The sequence below is a fragment of the Scatophagus argus genome, chromosome 13 (genome assembly GCF_020382885.2).
Source record: "Scatophagus argus isolate fScaArg1 chromosome 13, fScaArg1.pri, whole genome shotgun sequence".
Lineage (NCBI taxonomy): Eukaryota > Metazoa > Chordata > Actinopteri > Scatophagidae > Scatophagus > Scatophagus argus.
This window is the reverse complement of record NC_058505.1, coordinates 13,424,639-13,442,305: the sequence shown is the minus strand read 5'-3', so window position 1 is coordinate 13,442,305 and position 17,667 is coordinate 13,424,639. Positions and strand designations below refer to the sequence as shown.

The following is a 17,667-nucleotide window of genomic DNA, read 5'->3' as shown; positions in this document are numbered from 1 at the left end:
TGAATAAAATGTCTTCTTATTTCTAAGTCCTCTACTAGAGTACCACTGAACTGGAGATGTATTAATTTTGATTGGTTTCAGTCAGGATGCCACACTGGCTCTTTCACAGTAGCAACATTTGCACTTCTGCTTGAGTAGTTTTCAACACAAGTAAGCTTGAGTAACGCTTAAGTGCAGTGCTTCTTGTTTGAGTAGGATATTGCAGAATTGCTTGTCCTCAGCACAATGAGATCCTTCAGAACAAAAACACCTGAGGTCCTCTGGGACTGAGATAATCACATCCTTTTCTCTCCTCGTCCAGGAAGCAAACGCTACCTAATTTCAAGTCCATTTACAGAGGTTAGACAGCTGCTTTCAATTCACATGTTTATATGCTCTTACCGGCTTAGTGAGTAGTTTAAATCAAATTTCCAACATCCAGCAACAGACCTGTAATACTGTTTGGTTAAACTCGGTGTGGTGAGTAAACAAAATGATTTAACACCAGCTTATCTTCTCCAAGAGAGCAGACTGGTGTACTGCAGAGCCCCTCCTGCTGATGGCAGTGGGGGATCACAGGAAAGAGATGTCTCTGTGATGTGAATACATTAAGGGATGGCTACACACACAGCTGTAATTACAGAGTTGAAACTATACACCCGGTGCGTATCAGTCAGCGCTGCTGTCATTGTTATTAGCCAGTCGCCTCTGCACTCAACTGACACAGCGGACTCTGCCACCAAGCTGCACTGAAATTAATGGATGCAAGTTGAGGGGCACTACAGAGACAACCTGAGTTCCCTGAGGTGTTACAAGTTTTCCTGAGTCCAGTTACTGGTTGGTAGATGTCATCCAGAGTTACAGAGTGTTCTCCATGCCCTCCATGGCTCCTGCCTGTGGGCTCCACACCACCAGAGCCACTGTAGGGTGCAAGGCTTGATGGATGGCCGCCTGACTGCAACACAATGGCTAATGTTACAAGTTGTCAGCCACTCAATGGGGGGGAGGGTGGTCTCAGGTGGCTGTAGGCAGCCTGTACCGTGCCAGAGCGGCCCTTTAGTTCGAGAGTGAAGGCTCTCTGGAGACTGTCTTTGATTATACAGAGACATAGAGCAATGGAGCAATTGTCTTCTTGAGTGCCATGTAAGTTTCTAAAAGCAGAAATCCTCAAGTTTTCTTGCAATTAAGGAATTAGGTTATGTCATAAATTTTGTGCTTTACAGGCAGCTTGTGCAGTTCTTACATAAAACACACAGAAAAATAGAAAGCCCACATTTACTAACAACTACTGCACTATTACATTTTGATATAGCTATGGCTGCAAGGAGCGATTATTTTCATTATTGATTAATCTACAAATCGTATTCCTGAATAATTGTTTAATTCATTTACAAAATGCCAACAAAAAAAAACCCTGCAAGGAGATGCCATTTTCTTGCCAGTTTCTTAGAGTCCAAGATGACGTCTTTAGGGTAATTGTTGTACCTATTTTTTGCATCTATTTTTTATTAAGATCATGTCATCATCAACCAATTTTTATTAAACATCATGGCACTCATCAGACCCAAAATGTCCCACATTATAAATACCAGGAGGCTATATTGTAATACTGTCAGCATTGTCCAGCTCCACAAACAAGAGCGAGTAAAACTGCAGTATGTCTCTTGTCTGACACGCAACATGACAGAGAGTGGACATTCATTCTCAGCACCACATTAAACTTGTTTTAACCAGAATCACTTTTGTATTCCAATTAAAACAAGAGTCATAGCTGTCATCCAGGAAATACTTCAGATCTGATATTTACAAGTAGTCATGGCAGGCCCTGACAGTGTCGCCAAACGGGACCCAATCTGTTTAAAACCCCATTTGGACTTGTGCCTCGTGTCTGGGTTAGTGTGGTCTCCCCTCACTCAGTAAAAGGCTGGGCTGACAGACAGACCTATAAACAACCAGCTTTTATCTCTCTGAGCGAGACATGGCAACAAAGAGCCCAGCTGCCTGGCCATATCCCCCCCTTCCATCTGTTTTCCCCTTTTATCTTTCCTGTCATCACCCACCATGCTGAAGAGGAGGCATGGAGGGATCTAGAGGTGTGCTTCAAATCTTTCTTTTTCACAGCTTCTTCATTGGTATCCTACGGTAGTTTTCTGTGTCTGGCACACCAGCTGAATGCTACTGCAGAGGGCCGTGATATAAGTAATTCTCTTGATTTGCGGGAAGGAAATACTGTCTTTTCCTCCTGAATCAGTAATAGCATAATTGCAACAGACATCACTTAAGATAATAATGGTTCCCCGAATAATGCAGTGCACTGTTTTCAAAGTAGACTCTATTAATCCAAATTACAGGATATATAGCTATCACTACTAACCTGGGTCACCCTTCACTTGTAAGCCACGCTAACAGCCAGATTGAAATATCTTAACAACTGTTGGTTGGATTCTCATGAAGTTTTGTATAAATAGTGATGGTACCAAGAGGATGAATCCCAGCAACTCTGGTGATCCTTGCTGATTTTTTTCTGTAGCACCATCATCATGTCAAAATTTAATTTGTTCAACATTTTATTTTCTGTCCATTATCCAGCATCAGCTCTATTTTGTATTTAAACTATGCTAAATATGTATACTGAATGTATACTAAATAGTGAACTAAATAGCGAACATGGTAAATATTACATATGCTGAAAATCAGCATGTTAAGACATGCTAAGTCATACTGAGCTTCTCATTGTGTAATGATGAAACAGCAGATATATGTAAACTGTAATGTTGTTATCATAATTTGTATATAATGTAATTTGCTGACAATCTATAGCATGTCTGGCTGTGCTGGGAGAGAGATCCCTCCTCTGCTGCTCTACCTGAGGTTTCTTCCATTTTTTCCACAGAGTTTTTCCTTATCCCGATTTAGGTCTAAGGATAGAAGCTGTTGTATGCTGTACATATTGTAAAGTCCCTTGAGGCTAATTGTGATTTGTGACATTGGGCTATATGAATAAAAACTAACTTCACTCTGTTTTATTAGGATGCTGATGCTAGCGTTGAGCTCAATGTGCCACTGCACCAAACAACAGCCTCAAAGAGCCACTCGTGAGGCTGCAGATCTTAGTCTTGTTTCAGTCACCAGGATATATATTTATTACTGCTTGTCCTTATAAAGGATTACCCACTTTTCACAAATTTCCATCTTTGTAAAACAAACCAGGTTCCTCTAATACTATAAGAGACTAAACTTTTAAACTTACTTTGGGGGAAACAAATATTAGCCGACAGGAAAATAAACCCATTTTTTTGTTTTTTAAAATAAAATCATTTCAAATGTAAAGGTTCAAATACAGATTTAGGCTTCCCTCTGTTGATAACTGCATCCTTACAAGCACTGGGGTTTCCGTTTTTTGGTTTATCATGGTCACAAAATATTGATTGACATTCAGCCAATATTTTCTGATGACCATCAGAAACTTCAATCAATGCTCTGTGACCACCGTTAGCTCTTTCCCAATCAACTCAGAGTGGAAGATGTAAATGTAGCTCTGGGGTGAAATGTCCCACTTGGTATGCGCAGACATGATTCCCTGACACTTACCTCCATCTTGTTGAGGGACACCCAGCAGTCTGAGGGGAAGTCCTGCAGCATAGGAACCAGGAACTGTAGGCAGCCGTCCCAGTGACACAGCAGCAGCATCATACCAATCAGGTTAAAGATCCGCATGACTGCACTAGCCAGGTCATAGGTCATATGAAAGATCTGGAATGAGACAGTAAGACAGGGAGATGCAGAATATGTTAGATTTGGAATTTGAGCTCAGTAAAAATGGCTTTCATAAGTTTGTCAAATACAAAAATACTAATTTATGTCTCAGCAACAGGACTGGCTTCCCACTGGGCTCCACAGTCTTCTTCGGATCAAACCAAGTTTGATTAATGAGTAGGGGGGACAGGTTCCCATCAGTCCCAAATCAAACACAGCAGGAGCAGGCAGGACATTTGTTACACAGAGACACTCAACATCAATGGGCGGCTTAAACACGCACACAAAACACTCACGCATGCCTGCAGGCACACTGATACACCGACAACACAGACAGACGCGCCAACACATACACATAGCACACATTCAAACACACAGGGTGATGGACAGGCACCATCATGACACTTAACAACTGAAAGTCTATGTCGTCTCACACATCAATCATTCTGAGTCACTGGACAGTCACTTAGGCCAATCATCTATCACCTGACTGACGTTAAGAAACCACTCCTTGTTTTCATAGTGAGACATGTATGAAGATCTGATTTAGTCTACTACTAAAATCTACTCTGAAGGAATGAGAAATGGGTCATTTGTTACTCAGTGCAGCTGAGGGAAAAGTGATACTCCATGATGGGAGTGATGAGGAATGAGACTGGACATGAATCACATGTGCTGATCTTTCTAAATGCCGCCTTAACCTTTATAGGGTTTTCACTGTCAGTTTTTATCAATCAGCAACTGACAAAAAAGAGTCGTTTGTCAGTTCTTTTTCAGTCAGGATGAATGAGAGAAACTGTGCTGTGCACAGCCACACTGTGTGGAGTGTTTGCTGATGGAGATGTTCAGCACCACAGACAGCTCCCAGAAAGTTATGGGAACTTAAAGCAGCTCATGGTTCAGGAATTCAGATGGTTCAGAATTTGCAACTGGGCATTTCTTGTGTCAACCTGCACCAAATCTCTGCTCTCATTCTCCATGCATGCCAAGTATCACTTCCCATCATGCACTACTGCATGTATGTGTGTGTATGTGCGTGTGTGTATGTGTGTGCTCGTATCACATCATATCTTCAGAAATCCAATTATCCAAAGGTCAAGTTAGCAGCCGAGTCCCACTGCGCTGCTCTCCACTGCAAAATGCCAACACCAGGCTGCCAATACTGGCATAAACGAAAAGTCGAGTGATCTTGTGACATCACTGGACCTCCCGTCTCCCAGCCTGCTCTCCTTCATATGAAGAAAGAGTCCGAGGAGAGGCTGGAGCAGGGCCTTGCTGACAAAGTGTGTCCCTCACAGAGTAGATAAAAGCTGAGTGGCCAAGAAGGGCAGGACTGGGTCTCTGAGTTCAGTCTATGAGAAGCAGAGACTCTACCTAGCAACAGCATCCACCTTAACATCCAAAGTCTGCCAGTCAGGCCTCTCAGGAAATGCCAGTTTACCTAACCTCCCCAATCCCTTTAAATGAACAATTAGTGGCATATATAATCACAGTCAACAGCCCCCTAGTGCTGCATATTATCCTCAGTCTCTACCCCACCTGCTCTTCCTCTGGCTCCTTAATTGATTAACTGTGTTTGCCCTGTTAATAGGCTGCTTATTAGACCGCCTGATGCCACCTGTGGGACTGCCAGGTCAGACATGGAGACGGGGGGTGGGGGTGGGGGTTGTGTGACAATAACAGTAATTAGAATGCAAAGTTTGTTAAAGCTCAAACATCCTGCTGACACGATACATTTCTCACCAGGTGGCAGGTGAGAACATTACTATCGAGCCTCCAGGCGGAGGAGAGCAGGCCGCTCGGAGCAGACAGAGAAGCAGATTGCTGGTTTGGTCACGAGCCAACACCAACATATTGGAGGCAAATCAGTGACCTTTCATCACCGACTGTCTTGGGTGTTTCTTCCTCTGTGGCTGGGAGTTGTGTGATTAGCGTTAATATAATATTCACAGAGGCATAGTTATGAATTGTGTGCTCTTACCTCTTCCCACTGGTGAATGTAGCGTATTAATCTGGAGAGCCTCAACAGCCTCAGAAGACTCAGGATCTTGGTAAAGCGGACGATCCTCAGGGCCCGGGCAGTCTTATACACCTCCGAGTCGATCCCTTTCTCCACTATGAGGAATATGTAATCCACTGGGATGGAGGAGATAAAGTCCACAATGAACCATGTTTTTAGGTACTTTTTCTTAATGGTTTTAGGGTCCAAAATTATATCTGAGTTGTCCTCAATGATGATTCCGGTGCGAAAGTTGAGCACGAGGTCCATGAGGAAGAAGGTGTCGGAGACCACGTTGAAGATGATCCAAGGTGTAGTGGTCTCGTCCTTGAAGAAGGTGATGCCCACTGGGATGATGATCAGGTTGCCCACCATAAACAGCAGCATTGTGAAATCCCAGTAGAACCTAGCAGCCATATGTGAGCATGTGTGTGCATGACAGTGTGTTAACATGGATAAAAGAGGGTGGGGTGGAGGGAGAAAAATAGAGTCAGATAAGAAAAAGGAGTTGCTGTGGAAAACCAATAGGCACAAGAGGGTTTCAAACTGAAGATGGAAAACTGTGAACGAAACGCAGGAGCAACACTTTGCCTGCCTGAACATGCAGAGAGCAACGACAGATAGACTTTCTGCTGAGCTTACAAGGTTCTATAAATATTTGTCATGAGCCAAAAAAAAATCCTTTTATAAAATTTGCTGCTGAAGTTTTTTTTTCTATTATATGGTAGGTTCTCCTTTTCTCTAATGTCTACAATGACGTTTAAAATGCGGAAACAACTTTTAACCTCCTTTCTTAACCCTTCTGTTTTGTTGACAGTGGCTTTACTTACACTTACACTGACTGCATCTTAAAATAAGTACAGAGCACTAAAATTGCAATTCTTTTTTCTTCTAACGCCAGTAAAACCCCATATGCAGAAATTTATCAAAGTGATAATTCTTCTTCTTGTCGCAAACTAAGCTGGCAGATTTGATGAAGGTGATAAAATACAGAATGTATTCAGGGTCTCTGAGATGCCAAACAGAAATACTTTTCTTGTACCAGAATAAACTAAATATATCCTCCATTCTCCTAGCATTAGAAAAAGCCATTAAGTATGAACCTGATATAAAAGATGGTAAGTATGTTCCTGGGACTGTTAAAGAGGATGTAGGGTCTCCTTTAGCCCAAACGGAACATTTGGGTTAATTCATGAGACTGTATTGAGAGCTCTTATCGCCTTTCCGGTGCACAAGGATACCAGGAGGTTCTCCATGCTGTCAGGAGTGATGTGGCACTTTGGTGAGAGGGACAGACAGAGTAAAAGTAGTGAGGTTTGAGCCCGTCAGAGGAGGCTCTGCAGGACAGGTGCAGCGCTGAGTCATTACCCCTAGACTTATGCAACAAGCTCTGACTCCTCCACTCCACGGCAACAACAATAACCGCCCCGATTATGATGTTTGCAGCAACTTCGCTACCTTAACTTTGCATTAATTAGCATGTGAATGGTGTTAGCTGTGGCTGTGTGGGAGATCGCACGGTAAAGAAGGGTCTCCAAAGTGGCCCGTCGTCATATTACATCTCTGCTGTCGAAAACGTGTCTCAAGTTTAGCCTTTAGTGTTCTCCTGACTCGGCGTTACGTGATACAAATGGGCCAAACATGAATGGCGCTGTGAAGGTGGGGGGAGCGCTCCAAAACGGCGAGAGCCCACTTCAAATTAGACAGGAGCTGTCCACTGCTGGTGGTGCTGGGAGTCAGCAACCCAACCGAGTGATTTTCTGACCCAAATGCCATTCGGCGATTGCCACGTTTCGATGGGGAGAAAAAAAAGGAGGGCTCACAGACTAATTCATCCAGCCGGAGTGTCGACAAGCCTCCGTGGCTGGTAGATTTCCCTAATTATTCGTATGACAAAATAACTGCTGGATGTCCAGCTGGCTGATCTGTGTTTGAGCAGTGATAAATAGAGCGCATCCATCATTAAAATGCAGGATACGGGGAGTAGTACAGGCGGATATGTCTCCAGTGAGCATGCTTGAGGTTTTCGCACACTTGGCTCAAGGTGACATTCCATTACTGAGTGCATCGCATAGACACACAAACGTAGCCTTACATCCTGACAGCACGGCTCCCATCGCAGAGCATAGCTTATACTACAGTATTAACCAGCTTTTTGAAAAACAAAGCATTTTAAACGAGGCCGAACAAGCACCACAGCTGCTGTCCTCTTTTGTTGAATGTGAGCGCAATGCAACGAAAAGTCGAGCTTGTGTTAGCAGGCCGGGCTTGTTGAGCATCCCAGACACGCTACTGTACATACAGACTGGGACAGGATTTGTTTACAACCTTGAAAGGACACTCTTTGCTCAAGTCCGTTTGCCTTACAACAGGTTGTTTGTGGGGGGGGGGTTAATGCAGCACGCTGTAATGCATCGATTCACATCCCTACAGATTCATTCATAAGAGATTAAATGACAAATCAGCAGTCCGGAGCCTTGAACAATAACCATGCCTTGTGTTCCCACGGAGTCACAGTGGTTGCTTACTATAAAGTGAGTTGTAAATGACAATGACGACCCACACGGCCCCCTCATGACTTTCAACGTGCAACCAGCAGCAGTCACTCTTACCTGAAATCGCTGTAAGGATGGATAATCCAATTCCCAGCTGATTTTACCCTCTCCTGCTCTCTCTCCACTGCTTTCTGGCTACCATACATGCGTAAGGAGAATTTGTTAACTCCAGGCTGCAGCATACTACTAAACTGCCGCTGCATGAAGCTGGCTTGGCTGCCCCGAGGCTCCACATCCTCGGCGGGCACAATTGGCGGTCCATCCTCCGGCTTCTGGAAAGTGACAGAGTTCCTGGGCTGCTGGGTTTGAGTCTGAGCCGGGCCGTGCAGCGAGGACGAGGCTTTCCGGCTTGGTGCGTTAGAGAAGGACACCTTGGAGTCCTTTTTCTCGGGGACACCGCTGGACACGGGGGTAGTGCCGGGGTTTGCACTCTCTCCTCCTTGACCCCCAGCCAGGGACCCACCTGGTGTGATCGAGCCGTCCATGCTGGCGGTGGTCGAGTTACAGGCTCCTCGCTTGGCGCTTCCTCCGTCCTCGGCCCTCCCCGACCCTCCAGTCTGCTTCTCCTGCTTGGAGATGATTGAGCGCAGGCTCCCGGTACCTGAGTCCCTCCTGCATTCTCCGTTTTTGTTGCATTTCATGCTGGAAATTGGAGCGACGCTGTTGCAACCATCACCCGTTGTCGCGTTTAAAACCTCTACCGCGACCGCAGATTCCGACGCCTCCGCCCCAGATGCTCTGCTGGTCTCGCAGCGCTGGGCAGCATCGCCCGGACAGGGTGTCTGGGTCTCGGTAGCTCTGTAGGCAGCAGTGGGCCGTGGAGCGGCGGAAGCGTCCTCTGTGTGCGTGTGGTAGGGCTCCTTGTTGGAGTTTCTCCTGGAACCAGAGGACGCGGCTCCCCCTCCTGGCGTAAAGTTCTTCATCCTGATACTGCCGCCTCCTCCTCCACCTCCGCCACTGCCGCTCCCCCCGGCTCGGCGCAGCCGCGGATGCTGAAACTTGGACTCCTCTTCTCCGTCCTCCGTCTCGTCCATCACGACGTTGCCGGTAGCACCAGACTGCTTACCGCTCGGTGCGCCGGGAGAACCGGAGTCCAGACAGTTCTGGCTGCTGGTGCCTCTTGTGCATTTGGACGCAGCAGCCTTGGGTGCGCTGATGTGGCTGCATCCACTGCCGTCCACCGCCTTCTTTTTCATGGTGGCAGCAGACGCCGGTGAAACCTCATTCCTGTCCATGACATTGAGCACATCAAATTTTGCCTCCAATTATCTTTGAAGAAAACCAATCAGAGATTGAGGGGAGATGGAGAGAAGAGAGAAGAGAGAGAGAAAAGGAGATAGAGGGGCAGAGGGAGGGGTGGACGTGACTTCTTTGCAAACTACTGCGCTCTTACTTTCGCTAGTCATTGTGTCAGAGATGCTCGGGCATCAAACTAATTGAGCCCTTTGACTGCGTCAAATGTCATTAAACCATTAGCGTATGCTGCTTCTAATTCAGTTCAAGCTGCTTCCAGCTGAGGCATCTCAGTCAATACCTGAAGCTTGAATTGCCTTAATACAAATAATGACGCGGACATAGATAGACCTACTTAACACCTAGTCGATGAGGGTATGTGATAGCATAAAAAGTTTAATTACCAGGTGTTCCTGAAAGCTCAAATGATGTCATATGCTGTAGAAGGTGTTTTCAATGACAACCCCCTGAATTGATGTCACTCATGCTTGATGTTTAGCGCCCTCTATCGGCCATAGCTCGGTGGCACAGAAGGCGCAAAACACGTTCAGTATGAATGTCATTCTGATGCGGGTGTCAAACTTTGTCAAAACCACGTGGCCAGAAACGGGAGCAGCTCTACAAAAAGGTGAACTTGCTGTGGCACATGTCGCCTCAACGTTTCCTGGGGCTTTGGGTGCTTGTAGCTGGGCCTCAACGTGTGTCAGAGTACAGGTTGATTTCAGGAGTGCAGTATCCAACTATTTTGGTACTGTGCATTCTTTTTGCACACTGGAGACACTTAAAAACTGTGCCATTCAGAGGGAGAGTCAGCTGCTGCATAGCCCACACAACCCACTGCATAACCCACAGAAACACCACCTGTAACAGCAGAGGTATTACACACTGACAGAAGGATGGCGCTGCACTCGGATGCAGAGTCCTCGGCATTAGTTAGAACTACACCATTGGTTCAAGCTTGTGTTTGCTATCCTGGCATGGTGCTGCAGGATGTTGCAAAAACAGCAAAACAACAACACAGCGATTCACTGAAATGGTATTGCAAGTAAAAGTATACAAGTAGCGAAGTGGTAGTGGAACAAACAGCCCAGGAACAGGACTGGAGTACTACACAGGAGCTAAAAGGGTTTACCCATTTATCAAAATGAAGAGTGTTAACCTATATAGGGAGGATTAAGTGACGACCTTGCTGGTGTGGAGCAAAGGACACACAAATGTCCTCTGCTAGGAAAAACAAATGAGAATTAGAAACCACATAACCTGCATCTCTTTGCTACAGTTTTACAATAAATTAAGTGAACTCAAACTCAGCAATTTCTCCCCCAGAATCTCTGTCTAAAGGTCATGTAAACAAGCCATTAAAACCAACCTAACAGCTTTTTATATTTGCAACATATGGTAATGTTGGAACCATCAGAAATATAAATTTCATTTGTTATTCTTAATTATTTGAATATGAAAACCTCACAGCCCCTGGTCTGGTGACTCAGCCAATCCAAGAATTTCTTGCTCTCGCAGGAAATGTCTGGGAAAAAAAGGCTTTGTTAAAAACCTGAAACCCTGAACTGTGTTTTCACAGAGCTGCTGGAGGTGTTGATTTATTTTCACAGTGTGGGTTTTGTCTCGATACAGACTGAGATACAGGTATATTTATAATCAACTGAAGGCTGTTTACTGACTACACAGATGACGTCCATTAAAACTGTATGATTTTTGTAACCAATAGATCCTTTCACAGCAGAGATTTTCTCCTCTTCTCTTTTCTCAGTTTGTGAGTCCCTGATTCCTTTCCTCACGTCTTAGTTCCCACCTGCTGAGATGTGAAGAAAGAGGATGCAAGGAATAAGATTAATAAAATGAGACATCCGTCCTAAATTCAGTGCACAACAGGGCATAACGTGACATGGCTGATGTCAAGGTGAAATGTCAATAAGGAATGCAGTCAGAACAAAACCTTATGGGGAGTTACACAAACGGCGAAGAACAGAAAGTTTGTTCGCACATTTGATCACCTTAAACAACAGAACTTATGATCTGCATACTCCAGCTGTGCATCACACCTGGCGAACACATCACAGGTGCTGAAAAGACTTTTGCCATGGATACACCAAAGCACCTTAGACATCTTCTTTCACTTTGACATTAAAGGGTCACTGTGTGTTGATCAATGTTAAAAAGTCATTAAATCTACTTAATTTATTAAGTAGATTTTATTTAATCATGAAGGCCAGGAACTCACTTTCCACAAAACAGGAAAACTTCCTACACAGGGGGTTCATTAAAAAAAAAATCCTTATTAATAAAAAAAAAGTAGATATTTGTTGTTGGGCATGTAGTCACATCCTTTGCCAGTGCTACAAACAAGACACTAAGCTGTGATTAATTATCTTACAATCACTTACATGATGAGTACAAGGCTTCAAGAACAACACAAGGCTACCTTTCACAAAAAACGTAAAAACTAAAATCCCACAGGTTGAGACAGTTGATGTGTGTTCATGACACTGAAGCAAAGTAAGCCTCAAAAGAGAAAGTCCCGACCAAGAGACAAGGAGGTGAGAAGAGTTCACTTCCTTCCTCTCTCCTTGACAGGTAAAGGGAAAAGCTGGGGTCTTTCTCCTGATAAAAAATAAGTGAGGTTTGATCCATATTGAAGCACTATTAAAACACTAAAATCAAACAGTACCAGCAGGATAACATTTTGAAACCGCACGTTATCAGCAGGAAACAACATGTTTGTTTTAGCACTTTATTGTGACTGTACGAAAAATCAGTAAATAAAATAATAAACACTTGTTTTGTGAAACACATTTGGTCAGTTCCATAGAGGTAAGATGATTTCATGCCTGCTTTTTCTGTGTCTGTTTTGCTTTTACATTGCTCAGTCTGTGTCTTGGGCAAGGGTTTAATAAATAAGTATGTCTGTGTTTTCTTTTTCTTTTTCTCTTATTTAAGGAATAAAAATGTGTCCACTGTTGAGCTGCATGGATCTTAACTTTGTCAGGATACACCAAGTACACTGGATCAAGCACTAATAAAAAAAAATCTAATAAAAAGGAAAAAAAGATAAGTCCTGAACAACTTTTTCCAATGCAAAAATGTGAAAAATCTTTTTTTTCCCCCAGTAGTTTACCAAAATTCACATTCTCAACATCGGACAGAATTTTGTGCAAAATAAAAAAGGTGCAAATAAATAAAAATCTGATGCATACACTCAGTTTCCTTTGCACAAGTTTTTCATTTGATTAGCTGTACAGTGGCTGACAGTTCAAAATGAATTCTCTATCTACATATTTATGTACTCTGCACCACCACAGGAAATGTTTGGGTTTTTTTTGTTTGTTTGGTTGTTTTTTTTTTCTTTAAAAAAAGAATTTTCAGTATAAAATGTGTCCCAGCCATGTGGCAAAGACATGTCTCCATCAAAAAGCAGTCCACTCTGGCTCAAACTCTGCTCCAGTTCTGGTTACAATCCCAATCTTATAATTATATTCTAGATCCTCCTTCAACACAGCCAAGTTCCCTCTCCTCAAATACTCTGCAACAATAGCAGCAGGAGCTGGACCCAGCATCCTTTCAGCACCGGAGGAAAAATGATGACTAACAGTCTGCAACAGATTCAGAGTTCACCTCGACTCATATCGTTCTCTTGAATTGAGACAGACGACTGTCCTGGTCCTGGACAGTTGGGTCTCGTTTGATGTATTTTGTGAGGTTTTCAGACGTGAGGTGGAATGACAATGAAAATCTATGAGTTACTGGCAGCATTCTCATTGCTGGGTGAGGTGGGAGAGGAAGAGGATGAGGAGGAGGGAGAGAAGTTCATTCCTGATAACCCCGGTGGGTCTGTGGCTGTGTTCTGTCCACTAAGACTCTTCCTGCACACAGGACACGTATCGTGCTGTTGGAAACAAAGATAAACGAGACTTGTATAAAAATTCTGAGGTATTTTCAGTCAACTGAAAATGCATCAGCATTACAGTCATGTCAACTACGCTATGAACTGATTAGAACAAACAAAATAAAGGAAGCCCCTTGTCGAACAAGAAATAGCTTACACAAACACAGTGAAGAGGAGCATAAGATGAATGTCTGAAAATGGTGGTAAGTATCAGTTTCTTTGACCAAGAGCATCACTGCTTTTCTCCTTGCTCATTAACGCACCTTCACTATCAACACTGCTGGCTGCTGTTTATTTGTGACGTTTGAATGTCTTGCTGACACTTGTGTGGCTCGTGTGGTGAAGAGTTAGGTATATGTTCCAATGTTTGTTAGCTACAGGTCTCATCTTGGCTGATACCATGCACATACCTGTTCTAGCCAAGGAACTATGCAGTCATTGTGAAACAAATGATTGCATGGCAGCTGTCTAACACTCTCCTCAATGGTGTAGTCTTCTTTGCACACGGGACACTCTAAACCAGCACCTGCACAAAGAGAAAGCAACACCCTGTCTGTGAGACCCATAGTCACACATACGATTTATGCAACACACTGATTTTGTTTATTTGAGTTAGTGCAGTTTAGTGCAATGTAAGTTTCAATGCACACACTAACAACAACAACAACATGATTAAAAGTTAAAACAGAACGTATAAGAAGCGTACTGAGAAGCTTTTAGTGATTCGTCCATATGAAGCCACTACAAAGCACAGCACTGATCAAAATGAATCTTTTTTTTTTTTGTGACTTAACTAAATACAAAGCAGCAGAATTTCTTCTGGCACAAAAGGGTGAGAGAGATGTGGACTTACCCACATGTTCCTCTGTAATCGAGATGGTGGGTAAACTCTTAATCCTTTCTCTGTCTGCAGGAGGGGGCCCCGTATTTTCAAACTGGTTCAATAACTGCATGTGGAAAAAAAAAAGCAGAATCTCAATAAATGGCTGTGAGGTCATTAACATGAGAATGAGGCTGCTCTGTAAATGACAATTTTTAGACCTTCTGTGCCCATATCTCACTAAACTATGTCTGATTTTTGGACAAATTCTTCACAAAGTTTGGTTTGACAACTACAGAGATGCATTCTGGAAAAAAAGCATTAAGTGTCAACACTAGTACTTTTCATGCATAACAAAAAGGCAACTTCCTGGTGTCATTATATTGCTATAAAATATATTATAGCATCATTCAAACACATTAGGAATATAAATAGAACTACTCCGGAGGTTGCCACCCATTTTACATACAGATTAATCTCTGTTTATACCTGTGTAATAATTGCATCAAGACCATTGGCGCCCCAGGCATAGTCCATTGGATTGGAATGTAGCATACCCCTGAAAAACAAGAAGGTTGTCAACGAAAAGAGCAAGACTTAACAACTTAGTTATATGAAACAAGTAAACATGCACCACCGCTTCTTATACTTACCATGGTCCCATCCCGATATTTGGCATGGCTGTAGGTGCTATGATTCCATTCACTAGCTGCTGGATAATTCTGTATCACAACAACACAATGCTTTCAAAAGCTATTTGCTGATCCAAACTGTGACATTGAACTTGTCTTCTTTCGTAGATAGTACAATTGGCTAATGTCTTGTACATATTAATAAGTTCATGGGCACAAAAATAAATTAATAACTATACAAATACAATAGGTAATATACTCTTGATATGTGCCATAACAAATCATTTAATGTCATCTGTACTGAATCTGTTAGTTAAGGAAAGTTCTGCATTATGTTTCTATGTACCTAAACACATCATGTCGCCATATTGTAAAACTGAAAATAATATTAAGTATTTTCTAAAATTAATGTTAATTAATGCATTTCTCACACAAAAGAAACAAATGTTTAATCTGTACCCTCTTGTGTCCCACAACAACCTTTCACACACACTCTACTGCTGAAAATGTCTCACCCCTCTAATGTGGGAACTCCTTCATGGCGCGTACCCTGTCGTCGAGGAACATGTCGGCCCCGAGGCTGCCGCGCACTGTACCGCTGCCGGGATGCCATTTCCCGTTCTCTCCTGTTTTCTGTCTCTCGGTTGTCCTCTGAGGGTAACCGTGTTCGAAGGTCAAAGTTTTCATCAAAAATCCCAAGAGCGAATGGACCATACCCAGAGGGGAATGTGAATAAATGCTGGTGATCCATGTTCTAGTAGAAAAGACAGAGGCAATGTCAAATAGTGGTGTATGGCACAAAATGTTTTGCCGGACAAACTGATTTAACAAGTCACACTGACCTCAAAGGCTGGGCGATTATGATCACTGGTGGAGGAAGTGGATGCAGACCCATTTTCACTACTATAGAAACACAGTGGAAGAACACATAAAAAGCTAAGACTCAGAAATGCACCTAAAGTTTAAAAGGAGATGTACAGTAATCTTTCATACCTTCTTTCCTCTGGTAGTTCCTCAATGAAGCCAGATTCACAGCGTGGACATGTGTAGTCCTATGGTGATGATATAAAGGTGAATATCTATGTCTATGTACCATAACTAACATTTACCTACCCCGCCATGTCACATAGCTAAACAAATGCACTCTTTTTTGACAGTTCAGTAAAAAAAAAAACAAACAAAAAAAACAACCTAATCTCATGAGGGTTATAAGGTTCAGATTAGAGTGTTGATTGAACTTTATGGTCATTTTGGAGGCTGTCTGTTGATGTTAAAGTGTCTCTAAATTGTCTCTAACACGGTGTCATTCAACAGCATCATAAACTAGAGTCTCCATATGTAACCCGTACATTGCACTTCCATTTAGTATATATTATAATCTTCTGAGAGTATGCTGTCACACAGGTAAGCAGATGACTGAATGTCAATGAAGTAACTGTTACTGTAACATTCAAGAAGATTCCCATTAATGGCTCGACAACAGACTGCTATGGCAGGCGAGAGGGTTGTTGCCACAAAAGTCATGTTGTCCGACTGAGACTGGCTTTGGACATTGTTAAAGTTCTCTATGCGGCAAAACCACAATATGCTAACACCAAGCCCTATGGAAACAAACATAAAGTTTTTTATGTTAGCTAACTGGTTATCGTTTAATTAAAACGAAAACATTTTAAAGGTCCTCCGATAGAGTCTAAATATAACAAAAAAGTCAACCTATGCTTTACTCTGTTAGCTTGCTGGCAGACGCTAAACGCCACCCCTACGAGACCTGTCAGTCTTTTAACATGGGCTGCGTTGACCTGATTATTCATTATACCACCACGTAGGTAAAGTTACGGTACACGCTTTAAACACAAGATCATAACACGAGTGTACCCTTCAACTTAATTTCTACCACTTGGCTGTCACTCTGGACCGTTGTTGCCTATGGGGCTAGCTAACTAGCGTAGCTAAACAGCAGCAGTGAGTCGACGTGACTGGGTGTGCGCCACAAAAAACATACACACATAAACCCATACAAGCACAAATATAATTCCCCATTTTTCGAGTGAGCAAACGTATTTCTTGGGTCCTTACCGGTAAACGCGGACTGATCTCTGCTGAACACCGGTGACAAAAAAACCGGCAGGGCCGTGGTGGAGCTTCAGCCATTTCTAAGAAGGAGACCAGTTAGAACGATACGGACGGCTACCAACAAGGGACAACATTACCTGACTTTTGCAAAAGGAAAGCAGTGGAAACGGAAACAAACGAGCTCCAACGTAACACTGCTAAAAGCAATACCAGAGACGAACTCCCACTCTCCAAACTTCCGGTTATGTAGGGGGCGCTCTTTAGGGAGTCCAGAATCAATGCGGGGCCTATGGAGCTGTAGCCCCAGAATATAAATTTTAGGGGATAATAATGTTTTTCTGCCAATTTCAATTATGTTTTCGGTATAAAACAATATATATAATTCCATTAGATTTGATTTTTGCGACTTTTTTGTACTGAAATACCTCTGTATTTGTGGTGTGACGTGCCAGGTTACAGAATCAAGCAAGCACATGTTTAAATTTTCTTTTAACTGTGTTTCTAACATTTGCTGCGGCTATGGTTCGGAAAATACGCAAAGAATATAAAAAACAAAACGTATTTTTGTGGTTATGTTCACGTAATGGTAACTGAAGGTAGCATAATTTGCGTATAAGCATATATTAGCAAAATGCTAGCGCTTTATGGGCAAAACAATAATCAATACTACATTTGCTAAACTAAAATAAAATGTTGGTTTTTTGTCTAGAAGTAGGTGG

The 17,667-nt window shown here is 42.9% G+C and overlaps 2 protein-coding genes across 2 annotated transcripts in view; both read right to left on the bottom strand.

Moving 5' to 3' along the window:
* Positions 1 to 9,933, bottom strand: part of LOC124069952 (potassium/sodium hyperpolarization-activated cyclic nucleotide-gated channel 2-like) — a 29,673-nt gene extending 19,740 nt beyond the window's left edge. The window contains exons 1-3 of the mRNA XM_046409495.1: positions 8,347 to 9,933; positions 5,717 to 6,140; positions 3,571 to 3,732 (exon numbers count right to left, since the gene is read on the bottom strand). Of these exons, the coding sequence (XP_046265451.1) occupies positions 3,571 to 3,732; positions 5,717 to 6,140; positions 8,347 to 9,524 (1,764 nt within the window). The 5' untranslated portion in view covers positions 9,525 to 9,933. The remainder of the gene's footprint in view (positions 1 to 3,570; positions 3,733 to 5,716; positions 6,141 to 8,346) is intronic.
* Positions 9,934 to 12,257: 2,324 nt separating this feature from the next.
* Positions 12,258 to 17,395, bottom strand: rnf126 (ring finger protein 126). The gene is made up of 9 exons (XM_046407469.1): positions 16,952 to 17,395; positions 15,869 to 15,927; positions 15,718 to 15,778; positions 15,391 to 15,629; positions 14,897 to 14,965; positions 14,733 to 14,802; positions 14,277 to 14,370; positions 13,834 to 13,949; positions 12,258 to 13,423 (listed from the first exon to the last, which is right to left on the bottom strand). Exons 1-9 carry the CDS (start codon positions 17,024 to 17,026, stop codon positions 13,271 to 13,273), a joined length of 936 nt encoding a protein of 311 aa, XP_046263425.1. The 5' UTR covers positions 17,027 to 17,395; the 3' UTR covers positions 12,258 to 13,270.
* Positions 17,396 to 17,667: the final 272 nt, after the last annotated feature.

Coding starts and splice junctions, on each gene's coding strand:
- rnf126 (XM_046407469.1), bottom strand. CDS start 17,026: ATGGCTGAAGCTCCACCACGGCCCTGCCGGTTTTTTTGTCACCGGTGT. Junction 14,803..14,896: donor AATATCGGGATGGGACCATG/GTAAGTATAAGA, acceptor CTTGTTTTTCAG/GGGTATGCTACATTCCAATC. Junction 14,371..14,732: donor TTGATGCAATTATTACACAG/GTATAAACAGAG, acceptor TTCCACATGCAG/TTATTGAACCAGTTTGAAAA.